We start from the raw sequence: 14,806 nt of genomic DNA, 5'->3' as shown, positions 1-14,806 counted from the left end.
TTTGAATGTCAAAATAAATATGGGAAGAAGCGAATGATGTTTTCACTCAAAGTGATAAGCACAATGCATATGTCATCATCGCTGATAACATGCTCTACTGTGACAAATTCTTGTAATTTATCACCACATTAATTGAGAGCTTCTATTATCATAAACTATTTTGTACGCAATAATATTTTGCAGAGTAGAGTCATGAATTTTCTTGGCTCTGCTGGACATGTTTTGGCCATTTTGTTTGGTCTCTTTGTAGGTCAAAATGTGGCTTTAGAATGCATTCCTGAAAGCTTTGGTGAAAGTAGCGTAGTTTGTGTTTGCAATTCATCATATTGTGACACATTGGATCATTTAAATACTCTGGATGGAGGAACATTTGTGACTTATGCAACAACAAAAAATGGACTTCGGTTTCTGCGAACTGCTCCTAATTCAATCGAATGGACTGACGATTCGGGTAAGGATTCAACTTGCAAAGATTTGACAATATTCAAAATAAGTAATCTTCAAATGTATGTATGTATCTAAGTATTTTTATCTATTATCTACAAGGAAATGACCTCAAAGTAACAGTGTACAGTGGGGGGAAACATTACCAAAAAATCGTTGGATTCGGTGGTGCTTTTACTGACGCTACTGGAATAAATATCGGACATCATGATCAAAACCTTCAGCAACTTATTATAGAGTATGCATACTGCTTTTTCCATCATTTCGTACAGTATTCGTTCGTATAAATAATTGTCTTAATGCTTCGTGCTAAATATATGTAGTCAGTACTTTGGAGAAAGTGGTCTCGAGTACAACATTGGGAGGGTGCCCATGGGTGGAGCTGATTTCAGCGATCGTGCCTACACTTACGCCGAGGTCGAAAACGACACTGAATTGGCAAGCTTTGCTTTAACGAGTGATGATTTTAATCTCAAAGTGAGCAAATTAATTATAAGTAACTTTTTCAGTTGTAAAAATATTTAATGCATACATAAATATAAATAGTTATGATCTAATACATGAGCCTTACATAGATTCCGTACATTAAAGAAGCCTTGAAGCGAAAACCAGATTTAAAACTCTTTGCATCCGTGTGGACAGCACCACCATGGATGAAAAACAATAATGCCTACATCGGGAAAGGTAAACTAAAACCGGAATATTATCAAGTATGGGCAAACTACTTCGTCAAGTTTTTGCAAGAATATGACAAGCAAAATTTAACCTTTTGGGCAATATCAACACAAAATGAACCACTTCATGGGATCGTATTTGACATGGGATTTAATTGCATGGGTTGGACTGCTGATGAACAACGGGATTGGATAAAGATGCACTTGGGTCCAACGCTAGACGCGTCGAAATTTAAAGATATCAAAGTTATCATGTTTGATGACCAACGACTACATTTAAAGAATTACACTGAAGAGGTATTGTGCGCACAAGTTTGGAATACTTCATTTGACGGTTAAAATTACATTATTTCTGCTAATAAATACGTAGGTATATGTACATGCATATTATACTATGGATTTGTAGATTCTCAGTGACGCAGACGCAGCTAAATACATTTCAGGAATTGGGGTGCACTGGTACACTGACAGCTTTGTTCCACCGGATATCTTATCCACGACACATTACAATTTTCCAGATTACTTTCTCCTCGCGACGGAGGGTGAACTGAACACCACAATATATATTTCCTGAAAAATATATGACCCGATAAACTAATATTTTCTATGTAGCATGTGCTGGAGCAATGCCACTTCAAGGTCCAGATGTTATCTTAGGCAGCTGGGAAAGGGCTGTAAATTATGCTTCTGACATCATTTCAGACATGAATAATTTTGTAGCCGGATGGATTGACTGGAATTTAGTCCTTGATTTGTCTGGTGGTCCGAACTGGGCTGAAAACTTTGTGGATGCTCCAATTATTAGCGATAAGTACTAATAACCTAACCGATTTATAAATGTTTTTTATGATATAATATCTACTTATTGTGGATAGGGACCTAAACCTAATTTACAAGCAGCCAATTTATTACGCACTGGGGCACTTTTCAAAATTTATCCCTGAAAATTCTATACGCATTCGTCATTCAAAAGATAACAGTACTGCTTTTGCTGGGGTCGAAATCCTTTCATGTTTGAGACCGGATGGGATGGTCTCAGTGATTCTCTTGAATCGGTAAGTACTTAATTAATACCGACATCATGTATATTTCTCTCTTCATTACTAAGGATAACGTGTTAATAATGCATGACTTTTGTTGACCCCAGAGTGAATACCGTCAAGAAAATTACAATAATTAATGACAGCGGAATTAGGAACCAGCAGGGATTCATTAACATGGAACTGTTACCAAATTCAATTTCAACACTGGTTTATAACCCCGACATAAATGTATCGTCAACCCGACCTGCTGACACCACATACAGATGGTCAGACTCATTATCAGCTTCGACAGCTGTCCAGGTGTCCAACACAATATTCATTGTATTATCAATCTATTTCATTAGTTAATAATTCATTCCTACTACAAACAGACTTTATTAAGATAACACTTGACTTTATGATATTATGTAATCAAATCAAACAATTACTCTCAGATGTAAGTTCTCATGCTTGTTGAACTGTTGAAATAAAAGTGGACTTGAGTCAGTCAAGTCTGACATTAATTACGTATGTATGTATATACTCTTCAGATACTCAAATATTTAAAATTAGGATATATTTTACTACTAATTATCATGATCATGTTATCATCCTATTATTTATGTGCTTTCACTCATTTTAAGTGTGCACCCTGTTTGTATTGAAGATTTCATGCATGTACGATATGTCATATGCATGAAAAAAGTAGATTAGCTGCATATAAAACATATAAAAGACCCTTGTAACCTTGTACATGGCACATACATACGACAGTAGAGATTCTGTGCAACTTGCCTTTGATTTTGACTGGAAATGGCATTACTTAACAATTTCATTTGTGCTGTTGTGACACTACTGACTTTTACCACAACTTTCACCAATGGCCAGTACGAGACACCTAATCGTAAGCATTTTTTTGTGACGATGTTTTCACTCGAATAATACATATAAATATAAAATGGAACCCTGATGAAGACAATGTACAATTGTTGAAAGCTTGGTTCTAATAAACAAAACTATTTACTAAAAAATAGTAGTTTTGAACATCAAGTCGTCATACCGCAAATCACACGACAACATAACAATGCGAGGATGGAAGGAAGTCAAATCATATATAAAATGGATTATAATTTAATTTAAAACATTTAATTTAAATTGTCAAAATTACGAGCTAAAGTCACTTCAACTGCATTTGTTCCAATTCTGATATTTTGATTCAGATATATGTGGTGGGTGGTTCAAGTCCGTCACAGGCTCCATCCAATTCAAGTACAACGAAACGACCACGGACACTGAACATGTTAGTCGATTTCACTCGGAAATAATTTAACTAAGCCTAGTTATTTTTTTAATCTTCTAACGGAAACTACTTCCCCCCCCCTCGTTTCAGGTTTGCGCATGGACTGTAAGTGGATCACTCGCTTCACAATATTCTCGCTATGACATCACCATCCAACAACTCAACGGCTATGCCTGTGACGCTAGTACCACAAGGGTCGCTGTGAGCCACTTCAGTCTGTGGGCGCAAGACGTCACCGCAGTGGAAACGTGGGTTTGCCTTTAAGACGACATAGAGATGTGCAGATGTGTAGAGCAAAGTCTCTGACTTATTTTAAGGTGGAATTGTGGAGGTCCTCAACAATGGCGAGCCGTGCCAGGAACGGTTTTCATTATTGTGTGGAAAACAACTTTACTGAAAAATATGTCAGGTTTTCAAGTGAATTGGGCCCGTAAGTGTACACAACGAGACTATGTGTCCCAACAATATGTTGTCACTATTGGAAAACTAACGTGCCGTATTGTTCCAGCGAGCGGTGACAGGTTGGACCACATGGGAGTTCGGACAACAGCTTATTCTTGGGGCAAGCCCAGCGTTGACCCACTGCCGTATTATGCCTCTGGGTTTTTCACCGAAGAAGTAGCCACTCACGTCTTTCCAAAAGGAAACAATACAAAAGGCTATGAACTTGAGATAGAGTTTCAAACGCTGCGACTGGATCAGTGTGGCGATGAAGAACTTGATTCGGGCCCATGCTTCGGAAAAAATAACTCTACCCTTTTGGTCTGCACTATTGAAGAAGATGGAAAGTTAAAGCTTGGCGCAAGATTCTATGAGGAACAACTGCCAGAAGATGCTCCCGTTATATCGAGTCCGTGGGGATTGGTAATTTTGGTGTGGTCCGGAGACTTTTATAGAGCCGGGGGACGATTTCAAATGGTTTATAGGTCGGTCCGGATATAAAATATATTCTCAACTCGTCAAAGTTAAAATTTTACAAAAATTAATAAACGTGTATTTGTATAATGTAGCAGCATAGTACAGCTAGCTATATAATAAGTCGAATGATGCAGGAATTATAGTTAAAAGTCCATTTCGGTAGCCTGTAGTAAAACAGCTACCTGCAGGGCACCAAGTCACCTGGATAAGTGGGAAAACATTTATTGAGTATTAATCATTCATAAATTAATTTTAAAATAGCACACACACACCTTATTAATCCTTAAGAAAGGTAGAAATCGAACATAATCCTCAAAAAATTGAGGCTTAGCATCAGGAAGGATTGATTTCACCTGCAGAAATGCAAAAAATGAGATTACTAAATACACTTTGATTTGGATAATATTGCCATTCTCAATCGATATATGCGATGATACATACATACCCGTTCATTCATAAAGGATAGAATTATTTGGGGAGTCTCTTCTTTAAAGTTGAACTGAAGTTTTATATTTTTTGCATCGCCTTCGAGACAATAGTCTTTCGATAGAATCTCAAAACTCGAAGGATCTGCACTAACCTTGCAAAGATTGACCTGAAAGGCAAAGTAAATAATTGTACCCTGTGACTATTATCTACTTTTAAGCACAACTAACTGTGACTTATCAATATTAATAATTTACGCACCACATTATGTTTCTTTTTGTTCCTGTCATAATCCATTTCCCTCCAAAAATTGTCAAAGTACGTTGCAGTAATGTTGCCACTTTCTGTGCCCTGGATCGTTATTCCTTCATGGAAAGTAAGGCTCTAGAACAAAAAAAAGACACTCGTAACAAACCCAACACGTTTTATGTTAGTCAGTAGTACTGACTCAGTACTATACAACTTATTGAATTAATTATTTATTTTTCGAGATGGCTTACAGAGATATCCATGAATTCTGCACAATTTGGCCTTTGTTGGCTCGTTCCTAATTGATAAAATCTCACAAAATTGTATTGCGACGACAAATTTCTAAATTAAACATAATAGAATCAAGTTATGTTATTGCTAACTGTTACAGCATTTAGAAACAAATAATTATATACTCACGAAATAGCAGCATCTACTGCGACAGCCAAATTGATCCAACCTCGTACCCAACAAATATCGTGGATTAGACCCACTTTACGACTTTCTAATTCTTGTCGTAAATGCAAATCCCACAGCTTCATGTGCCTGTCTTTCGAACCAGTCACAAAGAATCGTGATGACATTGGATCGAAACATATTCCCGTCACTGGACCCAAATGAGCTTGGAAACACCAGAATGGATTTATAATTGTTGTCGTCGTTTGGGAATCGTCATTGACAGTTTCCATAAGAAGGGGTGAAGTCGTAGTAACGTCAAACACTGCTACTACTCCGCCAGAATATGCTACCGCTACAAGACTGAACACAAATACAATAAAAATTATAAAATATTATGCAGCTGTCCAATGCCATAGGATATTATGGCAATGTATTTGATTATTTACTTGTTGTCATTATGCCACTCAAATTTGCAGATTTGACCAGCATTGGAATACACAGAATCCATCTGCAAACACACCTCAGCCGTTTTCTTATACACAGGAATTCTATAATTTAGTGTTAATGAAAAGTAAAGGCAAAATATCAATGCATGTAAATATATAGATTTGTATAATATAAAATGTCCATTTAGATATATAAAGGTCACCTCATTGACTTTGATCCAGGCGAAAATGTCGGAGGCATTTCCCAGTCAGAAATAGAAATAGAAAAAATTCGAAGAGTTCCATCTTCAAAGCTGGCTGCCAACTGACCAACTCTTGCAGACTTGTTGAGGCATTCAAATGTAGTGCCCTCAAAATCATAACTATCCCAACAATCTGGCTGCAGATATATAAAACAGATAATAAATATATCTATCATTTCTTATACATAAATTATAAATAAACAAAAAAGCACAAACGTAGAGCCCTTACCCAGTAATTGCACCACTGAAGATGAGTTGCATACCCATAATCCGAACAGATAAATAATTTTGGGGTTATGGTATTAATTGGGGCACAGCCTTTTGTCCCCGGTATGAATTGATGCGCATAGATCTGGATGCAAGACTTTCTTGACTGTCGTATTTTGTAATCTATAATCTCGAAAGGGTCACCACCTGTAGACACAGCTAAAACTTTCCCATTCGGATGCCAACTTAATCCTAAAACTGGGCCACCAGCATTGAACACGAAATTTCCATTCTGAGTATCAATTAGTTCTCCTTGGAACCAAGGGAGTTGTCGAAACCCTTTGATGATGTCCTTGCCGCCATCATTAGATTCGACAATGGTTTTAAATTTTACAGATTTTGCAACACCTGGAAGATATTCCGAGATATCTTGCTCTGCTTCTGGTTCAATCAACAAATTCTGTGGGATACGTTCAAGTGGGTCAACAAATACCCTCTCCACTTTATTCCAATAGGCATCATGAGATGAGTTTGACTTTGACGTAATAAATTCAGTCGCTTTTGAACTAAATTCTGATTTCCCTGTCCCACCTTTGTTCACAACAGGAGACTTGAGGTTGGATCTCTTGGTTTCTTGATTTCGCTCATTCTTATCTACAAATTCAATTTCGTAAGAGTCTACTTCGTAATCTACATCCTTTTGTTTCCGCTTTCCTTTAATTTTCTCGAGTTTGGATTCGGATGATGACTCATCTGAGTCATCATCGCCGCCGTCTTGCAAAAAGCATTCTCGTGCCCTATTTAATAATATACAACGACAATATTAAATAAGTGGCATTACAATTAATACAATGTTCTTATTGGTACTCTACTACGAACTTTATCGCGGACTTTCTGCCTTTCAAGCGAGGACTAGCTAATACTGGTGGTTGACTCCGGCTTTCCTCCCCCTGCCAAGTTTGAAGAAATGGGTTTTTGGCGAGCATATATTATTAGATAAAATTCTTCTATGCGTTTTAGAAACCATTAACATTATTACGCATCAAAATTTTCGCACCTCTTTCGAATTTGCGAGAATCGCTTTCTCATGTATTTTCTTGTGCCATGCGAGGTTTGGACGGGTAAGTTTCTTACCACATGTTGGACACTCTACCAAACATGCCTCGATTTCCTGGATTTTAAAACATACCGAATAAAATTACTACTGTCACAGCCTCTTAAAAAGCTAAGAAGCCTGCCGACATTATTGCTGATAATACACATCATATATAAGTATACAAACCTCTCTTGTTTTTCCACAAGTGTCTAAGTGATATGCTAACCCCAAACAACTCTTATACGATGAGTTACATCGATCCATTGGGCATTTTAAAATTTTAGTTTTCATGAACTTTACAAATTCCCTCAAACGGCTTTCATAAAATCTGTGTTCAGGAACCTGAAGGCATAAATAAATAGATAAATAAATAAAACGTCAGCAGGACGTTATTCTATAAGTATATTTTAATTAAATCTAATTCGTTCATACCGTTGGGTCATCCATTGTTGTCGCAATATTACGATGTTTTTTCATATTATGCAGTCGAAACTGTCTCCGGATCATTTTCTGGTGACACAATTTGCACACGACCTCCATATCGTCCTCGTCTGTCACTGGGACAGTAATGCACGTAACTCTGAAGTCGGAAGTTGATGAATTACGACCTTGGCTTTGCTGTGCTGTCTTGGACCGGGCGCGACGTCCTCCTCCTTCATTGCTGCCGCTGGCGATCGGCTCTGTTGTCTCGACCACCGCTGTGGATTGACGGCAACGTTTTCGAGATCTTGCTTCCATATTATTTCCCTCTGTTGTTCGCCATCAAAAAAGAAGAAGAGATTGATATGAGTAATAATGATAAGCAAGTGTGTACATTCATGCATGCAACTTCATAACTGCACTAGTGAGATTGAGTGAAATTACCGGATTGATTTGTGTAGACGGTTGAACGGTGTTTTAAATTTCATTTATTACTCAAGTCGACACATTTAACAATGACATCATTGTAGGCACTTTGCCACTCAGACGATCTTAAATGAAGGCACTTCAGCTAAGTAAAATTTCCGAATTTTCTATTTTATTACTAATAAATTATTAGTATATTTTAAGTTTTTATCTTTGGTAGAGTGGACTGGATGAAGGAACGAAAGAAAATTAAAATTTTTAGGCGCCAGTTGATTATAAAGCCAGCAAGAGAAATTCTATGCGTTCTCACGTTCAGCTCATGAATGATTTAATTCTTATATTCATAACAAGGTGTTAAAGTTGATTTTTAGAAGTATCATGAACACGTTTTGGCCATATGATGATTAATTGATTATGGTTTCAAAATAGGAAAGCAGCGATTCGAAAAAAAACATAAAATGTCACATCCTATAAGCCACACCATGGGATATGAACTATAGCTGTGAAAGTATCGAAGTTGGACAAAAAGTTTTCATGCAGAGCGTTGTCCTTCATCTCCTTTATAACTAATTCTAAAGCGTTTTCCGACCATATATTTGCGTGGAAATTACAATTACTTGGATTAAAGAAGGACTAAAACTAGGGTACAGTTGATGGTAACTTTTCCGGCAGGTTTACTTTTATACTTGGCTCGATGGTCTAGTGGTATGATTCTTCATTCGGGTTGAAGAGGTTCCGGGTTCGATTCCCGGTCGAGCCCTGAATTTTTGGCTACCGTTGACCGTTTATTAGGTACTCACACGATGAGTTTCTTTTTGCACCACGTTGGTTTAAGTTCATGATAATTTGATAAAGCTGAACTGATTGCATGTACTTACAAATTAATAGTCTTTAATAAATATCACGACGACTGAATTAAACTTAACATCTACGGTCCAAGAAGATAAAAATTTTTATCTGAGGTTGTCGAATTGATCAACCTAATCAGAGGTTATTGTCTACAAACTACCTCTAGGCTGAGCTGCCGGACAAAAGGTATTGTCTGAAGACTCTGGACTAGTCTGGACACCTTTATTCTCTGGTGTAATACAGAGTATATGCATTTATGCATATTTTGATATATTAAAATAACAAATTAGTTACGTATTAATGAAGCTATATCACACTACCCAAGAGCAGCCGTATGGGGTTCTCTACTTAATTTGCAAATAATAAATCTGAGTATATTATCAGTATGCGAAAAGTTTGGAATTAAGAAAATTAGGAAATTAGAAGCTACCCAGTCAAAAGTGCACAAAGTTTCATCATAAGTGGATCCCCGGGAGCTCTGATTCTCAAACTGATCTGATCTCATGCCGACAATTTTGTTTTTCAATTTCGCAAAAAAAGATAGAAAAGAGTTTGAAAGGTTTAATTATTATCTGGTTCATATTCAGTATATGGTTTACATTTTCAAAACATACTGAGCTAAGCGGTGAACGGGTCAAAGTTCAATTTCTGTTGTGCTGGTTGGTTGTTGACTGTCGTATTTTAATAAGCTCGAAACAGCTTTCCAAAATGCCAATGCCAATGAGTGGTGGAATGCATCAGCAACACGGTTCCAGTTGCTTTGACCGCATGAAAACCGGATTCATGCTAGGGTTTTGTATAGGAATGGCGTCTGGAGCCATTTTTGGGGGATTTGGGGCGCTTAGGTATCTTCACTTCACAAATATTGGGTTAATTTTTTCGTAAATAAAATGGGTTGGTTTATTAAAGACCTTTTGTGTGCAGGATGGGCTTAAGGGGAAGAGACCTCGTTAATAACGTCGGGAAAGTAATGCTGCAGGGAGGAGGTACTTTTGGCACATTTATGGGTAAGAAAAAAGTTTATCAGCAAGCTTTTATGCTTTTAGTATACTAGTATTGCATACATTAATTAATACCTCTGTGATTTCTTTCAGCAATTGGAACAGGGATCAGATGCTAATGATACTCGTTAAGATTGAAACAGCTTTTACAATAATAATATTGTTATTTTGGAAGCGTAAAGTGCCCAGTGTTTCTTACAATGAAAGAAATAACTAAAATTTGTTGAGTCAATTATGACGATAGATAATAATTTATAGTATGTAGTGACAAGAACCAATCCAAACTTTGTTTAGACTTTTATTAAATAATGTTTGCAGTTCTACCGCAAATTACTCATAAACAATGTTTGTACAGGTTTGTCAAGAGCGTGTAGTTTCATTTAAATATTTACCACATATTTTATAAAATACAAATAGAATTGTTTGCAAGTTGTAAATTACAAGTTAAACTAGGAAAATAAATCCTTCAGCTCGGAAAATCTTTTCATCATCTTCCATTCTCTTGAGTCCACCATTAATTTCGTTCCGGTTAAAGTCTTGTGGTGGCTTTCCCATGAATTCAAAAATTTTATCAACTGACAGCGATTCTTCTCGCTCGTTTGTGAACAAGACAGAGAGTCGAGTTTTAAACTGTCCATATCTGAAATATACACGCTTGCATGTAATACTCATCTAAGCTGTATCTTTGTTTATATGCAACTAGAACATACCGCTCATCAGAAATTGATCCTTCCTCAGGAGCATCAACATCCATTGAATCTTGAGATTGAGAAGTACCACTTGCTTTCTTTTTTAGCTCCGCTAGAGTTTCGTTTTCCTCTGTTGGAAGATCATAAGGATCGTCTTCCCTGGAGGCGTCTTTCTTGGAACGTTTACTTCGTCGAGAATCGTCCCCATTTTCTCCTCTTTCTTCCCCTTCATCAGCAGGACTTTCCTCCTCCACATCCATTTCCTCATCTTCCTCATCCCGTTGTTTCCTTTTCCGCTTCTCTTTCTCAAGTACTCGTTTAAAGTATGCAAATTGAACCAGTTCTATTGCCACCAGGGCGTCCTCCTTTGTCACGTCTTTAGACATTCGTGCCCTAGCATGAGCAGTAGCGAGACGAATCATGGTTTCCAAACTTCGAGCAGTGATTGGCTGAGTTCGAGCCATATGGTCCTCTTCAAGATTACGTGATCTGAGGCTTGCATACTCGTCGGCAATTATTTTTGCAGCTTCAGAGGTGAGCTTAGGTTTGACACATTTAGCAATGTGAATATATTTCTTCATGAATTCCATGGACAGAATTTTATCCCTTAAAAAAAGTGAATTAAAATATTATATATATATGCCTATGTTACATAAGCATAAGTTATGTATGAAAGTTTCATAATGAAATGAACATTCATTAATTTTACTTATGATAGCTAAGATCTTACTTTCGATTTCTACCACGACCGGCTGGTCCATGGAGCAATTCATTATGTTTTTCATAAACACTCGTCGGTTCTGTATTTTCCAGTTTCTCTTTCTCCATGTCTTGGGTACTAAGAGTTTGGTCTTTCTGGAATAAAGGTGTAGCTTCTCCGTCTTGTTCAGCAGGGTTACTATATCAAAACCAAAAAATTGACATAAGTGCATAATATGTATAAGGAAGTATATAAACTCTACACATAAAAATGTCGTCAATTGTCCATTTATCCTTCCTACCGGTAACGATGAATTCTGAGAACATGCTCAGAGATGGCCCTATCAAGATCAGGTTCGGCAACGTCCAGAACGATAAACAGTAGATCAAATCGAGACAAAAGTGAGTCTTGCAGTCCGATATTATCCATAGGTGACTTGTACTCGTCATACTACAAACAAAATGAAGAACATTACTAAACTTATCGATGTATTAAATATTGTGCTTGCACTGTTGTACTGTCTCACCCTCCCGTAAACTGGATTAGCAGCCGCAAGTACTGCCGTTCTAGCGTTGAGTCTTGCATGAATACCAGCTTTTGCAATTGTAACTCGACCTGTAAGGTTGTTATTAGTTGGTTTGACCAAACTACATTTGTGGCTATTTAAAACTCACCTTGTTCCATTACTTCATGTATTGCAGTTCTGTCTGCGTCACTCATCTTGTCAAACTCATCAATGCATACAATTCCTCTATCTGTCCGTCCGTTTGGTTGATGGGAAAAAATAAGCAAATACGATTATAGCTTACATATATAATTAATTTATATTCTTATCATTCGTATCAGGCAGTAGCTGTAGCATTCGTATATGTGCTCCATTAACTCAAATGTATTTCTATCTGAAGATGATGAGCAGATATATATAAAGACTGCTGAAGAGAAGGTTGTTTGCTCTGAGTTCGTTTATAAGAAAGTACAAATGAATAATGAAAAAATTACGGTAAAAGTGGAAACAAAAATATATAGGCCTCGTGTAAATTCATGGAAAAGAGGTCTTACTTCTACCGAAGGAAAAAATTTCTCCAGAGTGGATGATCGTACGAACAAATATATCGTGCTTCTTGCCACTTCAGCCTGGTAATTTTATGACTTTCTTTAATTTTTATCACTGTCATCAAATGAACGCCACGATACGTTATGAGAAGACGTTGTAAAATAATTGATTAATAATTGACATTTTTACCTGCCAAGACCATAGCACCAGCTTCCAATCTAAATTTACAAGACATTAAGACGTGAATAAATGCACGATAAATTCAATGCAAAAATGACATGAATATGTCATGTCCATACCTACGGTCTCCAGTCTCCATATCTGTGGTCACAGCAGCAGTTAATCCCACTCCTGAAGATCCACGGCCAGTAGTCATTACTACTCGAGGAGCGACATTAGAAACATAACGCAACATTTGGGATTTGGCCACCGATGGATCTCCAATTAACAAAACATTAATGTCCCCTCTCAATCGGGTTCCATTAGGCAAGATTTTTTCGACGCCTCCCAAAAGCAGGCACAACACAGCCTTTTTTATATATTCATGTCCGTGAATAGTGGGGGCCAAGGAGCGAGCCAAGACTTCAAATGGATTAAAAGTTTTTGAGAACTTCCTGCATTCGCTAATATCACTACGAGTTATGTCAAGATTTGCGTCTTTTGACATCATGGTAATTTGATTTGCCAGCAAGATAGTCCTGTATAATGTACCATATGTTATTTATGCAATTTATTTTTTGGAGTCTTAAGGGGGAAATTATATTTTGATTAATACTTGAAAACTCCATTGGTAAATCCATTTTGTTTGCCAGGGAGGCACCGGTGAACTCCAACCACCAGCACTCGATCTCCCGGTTTGCATTGATCTACCAGATCGTTGTCCACAATCACATCAACGGATCTTGGAAGCTGACCTGAAATTGAAATTTATTACGTCCCAACAGTCTGATTTTGTGCATTGATAGTATTAAACAAACCTGTAGGAGCCTTCTCGGGCATTTCCTGAATTGTAAGAGTTTGATGATCTCTGTATTTCGACAGTCCATACTCCGTCTCAAGAAGATTTCCATCCTCATCTTTCGTAGGGTACATATTCACGGAGGGGAAGACGTCAAAATTTGTAAGATCGGCGTACCTACGCTCCATCGTTTTTTTTGTAGCAGGACAATAGTGCACACTTCTAACAACTTTTGGACGAATAATGGAACCTTCGTGATAATTAATATATAATATCACAATACTATTCAATACTATTCATTGCAATACAAATTGTAGATTTGTATCCATTAGTAGTACGAAAAAAGTAAAAGCATACATTTAGTAACGATTCCTTCTACGCACACCATGTTTCCCAAATACGTAGATGTCAAACTGCGAGGAGTAACATGCTTCGTTCCAAAACTTCCTTCAAATCCAACAAAGAATTCCTCGTTCTCTTTGGCATACTCGGAATCAATTGTTGCGACAACTTCCCGCAGTGCTTTCATCACCATTGGAAGTTCGTCAAACCCATTCTTCAGTAATCTACAAACCAATATGAATACACATGTATAAGTTATTATACACTATGTATACTTATGCATATTTACGTAATAATGATCAATTAGCAGAACAATTTTAAAATCACATACTCGTTACATCGGATAGGAAATCTTTGCCGCAAGTCGTTGATGTTAATGATGACCCTGGTCTCTTTCTTCCGAATCATTCCCTCAATCTTTTTGGTGTAAACTTTTGAGTCATTCTGAACAAACAAAAATATGGAGAATCGATAACGAACTTTTAATAAGTTATACTAGCCATAGCGAGTCCTTTGTTGTGCTTACCGAGTCATCCAAAAACTCCACATACTGTCGTTGAATATCGAGTTGAAGACGGGTTCTCTCGTCGTCCATCATAATGATAACTGAAGCAATTAACTGCGACACAAAAGTTATGTCAAAGTTGCTCAAAACTGGAATTCAAAACACGGCAAATCCTGAGAGAGAAGCAAGTAAAATTCCCAATTCTTTTGTCTTGCGACCGGAGGAGAGAAGCTGAATGAAATGCAGAGTGAGTGGATCTTTGTTATTTTGAGCGACATGACAGCGCAGCCCCGCCGTCTGTGTTCCTCTACTTCCCGCAATCTGGGGGTATGAGCAACCGTCCTAGCAAACGTATACGGCATAAAATCAATTACGGTCACAATTTCACAGGTCACAATTTTCGAAATCCCCAGCCTCAAAAACCGTCGGCAGTCCTATT

At 37.3% G+C, this 14,806-nt stretch overlaps 5 protein-coding genes and 1 non-coding gene across 6 annotated transcripts; 4 read left to right on the top strand and 2 right to left on the bottom strand.

The window, feature by feature from the left end:
• Nucleotides 1-10: 10 nt before the first annotated feature.
• On the top strand, nt 11-2,671 carry LOC110846544 (lysosomal acid glucosylceramidase). Its single transcript, XM_022093333.2, has 8 exons — nt 11-451; nt 547-682; nt 768-921; nt 1,020-1,415; nt 1,525-1,660; nt 1,731-1,929; nt 1,994-2,173; nt 2,266-2,671. The coding sequence occupies exons 1-8, from the start codon at nt 193-195 to the stop codon at nt 2,507-2,509; spliced, it is 1,704 nt and encodes a 567-aa protein (XP_021949025.1). The 5' UTR covers nt 11-192; the 3' UTR covers nt 2,510-2,671.
• A 152-nt stretch (nt 2,672-2,823) lies between these two features.
• LOC110847519 lies at nt 2,824-4,481 on the top strand. Its single transcript, XM_022094467.2, has 5 exons — nt 2,824-3,044; nt 3,361-3,440; nt 3,531-3,688; nt 3,758-3,870; nt 3,949-4,481. The coding sequence occupies exons 1-5, from the start codon at nt 2,954-2,956 to the stop codon at nt 4,380-4,382; spliced, it is 876 nt and encodes a 291-aa protein (XP_021950159.1). The 5' UTR covers nt 2,824-2,953; the 3' UTR covers nt 4,383-4,481.
• LOC110847518 lies at nt 4,363-8,824 on the bottom strand. The gene is made up of 14 exons (XM_022094466.2): nt 8,288-8,824; nt 7,856-8,172; nt 7,610-7,765; nt 7,385-7,498; nt 7,207-7,277; nt 6,350-7,124; nt 6,082-6,257; nt 5,879-5,980; nt 5,454-5,792; nt 5,285-5,375; nt 5,046-5,168; nt 4,804-4,953; nt 4,631-4,711; nt 4,363-4,559 (listed from the first exon to the last, which is right to left on the bottom strand). The coding sequence occupies exons 2-14, from the start codon at nt 8,159-8,161 to the stop codon at nt 4,464-4,466; spliced, it is 2,580 nt and encodes an 859-aa protein (XP_021950158.1). The 5' UTR covers nt 8,162-8,172; nt 8,288-8,824; the 3' UTR covers nt 4,363-4,463.
• A 133-nt stretch (nt 8,825-8,957) lies between these two features.
• Nucleotides 8,958-9,029, top strand: Trnap-cgg. The gene has a single exon. It is a non-coding gene; the product is annotated as a tRNA-Pro (tRNA).
• Nucleotides 9,030-9,372: 343 nt separating this feature from the next.
• On the top strand, nt 9,373-10,598 carry LOC110845927 (reactive oxygen species modulator 1-like). The gene is made up of 3 exons (XM_022092483.2): nt 9,373-9,963; nt 10,043-10,125; nt 10,213-10,598. The coding sequence occupies exons 1-3, from the start codon at nt 9,827-9,829 to the stop codon at nt 10,236-10,238; spliced, it is 246 nt and encodes an 81-aa protein (XP_021948175.1). The 5' UTR covers nt 9,373-9,826; the 3' UTR covers nt 10,239-10,598.
• Nucleotides 10,404-14,634, bottom strand: LOC110845926 (DNA replication licensing factor Mcm3). The gene is made up of 13 exons (XM_022092482.2): nt 14,389-14,634; nt 14,194-14,306; nt 13,878-14,086; nt 13,540-13,770; nt 13,338-13,476; nt 12,862-13,260; nt 12,752-12,780; nt 12,183-12,263; nt 12,035-12,123; nt 11,810-11,958; nt 11,539-11,706; nt 10,830-11,414; nt 10,404-10,759 (listed from the first exon to the last, which is right to left on the bottom strand). Exons 1-13 carry the CDS (start codon nt 14,458-14,460, stop codon nt 10,564-10,566), a joined length of 2,460 nt encoding a protein of 819 aa, XP_021948174.1. The 5' UTR covers nt 14,461-14,634; the 3' UTR covers nt 10,404-10,563.
• Between the last annotated feature and the right edge of the window lie 172 nt (nt 14,635-14,806).

The sequence above is a fragment of the Folsomia candida genome, unplaced genomic scaffold (genome assembly GCF_002217175.1).
Source record: "Folsomia candida strain VU population unplaced genomic scaffold, ASM221717v1 Fcan01_Sc003, whole genome shotgun sequence".
In the NCBI taxonomy this organism is placed as follows: domain Eukaryota; kingdom Metazoa; phylum Arthropoda; class Collembola; order Entomobryomorpha; family Isotomidae; genus Folsomia; species Folsomia candida.
This window is presented reverse-complemented; position numbering and strand designations above follow the sequence as displayed.

What these genes read in the sequence shown, in the direction of transcription:
- LOC110846544 (XM_022093333.2), top strand. Translation starts at nt 193, where the DNA reads ATGAATTTTCTTGGCTCTGCTGGACATGTTTTGGCCATTTTGTTTGGT. An exon ending in GTGATGATTTTAATCTCAAA is followed by an intron (nt 922 to 1,019) that starts GTGAGCAAATTA and finishes AGCCTTACATAG; the next exon opens with ATTCCGTACATTAAAGAAGC. An exon ending in TAAAGAATTACACTGAAGAG is followed by an intron (nt 1,416 to 1,524) that starts GTATTGTGCGCA and finishes ATGGATTTGTAG; the next exon opens with ATTCTCAGTGACGCAGACGC.
- LOC110847519 (XM_022094467.2), top strand. Translation starts at nt 2,954, where the DNA reads ATGGCATTACTTAACAATTTCATTTGTGCTGTTGTGACACTACTGACT. An exon ending in CGACCACGGACACTGAACAT is followed by an intron (nt 3,441 to 3,530) that starts GTTAGTCGATTT and finishes CCCTCGTTTCAG; the next exon opens with GTTTGCGCATGGACTGTAAG. An exon ending in GACGTCACCGCAGTGGAAAC is followed by an intron (nt 3,689 to 3,757) that starts GTGGGTTTGCCT and finishes ACTTATTTTAAG; the next exon opens with GTGGAATTGTGGAGGTCCTC.
- LOC110847518 (XM_022094466.2), bottom strand. Translation starts at nt 8,161, where the DNA reads ATGGAAGCAAGATCTCGAAAACGTTGCCGTCAATCCACAGCGGTGGTC. An exon ending in TTCTCGCAAATTCGAAAGAG is followed by an intron (nt 7,278 to 7,384) that starts GTGCGAAAATTT and finishes CAAACTTGGCAG; the next exon opens with GGGGAGGAAAGCCGGAGTCA. An exon ending in TTCAGTGGTGCAATTACTGG is followed by an intron (nt 6,258 to 6,349) that starts GTAAGGGCTCTA and finishes ATATATCTGCAG; the next exon opens with CCAGATTGTTGGGATAGTTA.
- LOC110845927 (XM_022092483.2), top strand. Translation starts at nt 9,827, where the DNA reads ATGCCAATGCCAATGAGTGGTGGAATGCATCAGCAACACGGTTCCAGT. An exon ending in GGGGGATTTGGGGCGCTTAG is followed by an intron (nt 9,964 to 10,042) that starts GTATCTTCACTT and finishes TTTTGTGTGCAG; the next exon opens with GATGGGCTTAAGGGGAAGAG. An exon ending in TACTTTTGGCACATTTATGG is followed by an intron (nt 10,126 to 10,212) that starts GTAAGAAAAAAG and finishes GATTTCTTTCAG; the next exon opens with CAATTGGAACAGGGATCAGA.
- LOC110845926 (XM_022092482.2), bottom strand. Translation starts at nt 14,460, where the DNA reads ATGATGGACGACGAGAGAACCCGTCTTCAACTCGATATTCAACGACAG. An exon ending in AGAAGGAATCGTTACTAAAT is followed by an intron (nt 13,771 to 13,877) that starts GTATGCTTTTAC and finishes ATTATCACGAAG; the next exon opens with GTTCCATTATTCGTCCAAAA. An exon ending in GCCCGAGAAGGCTCCTACAG is followed by an intron (nt 13,477 to 13,539) that starts GTTTGTTTAATA and finishes TTTCAATTTCAG; the next exon opens with GTCAGCTTCCAAGATCCGTT.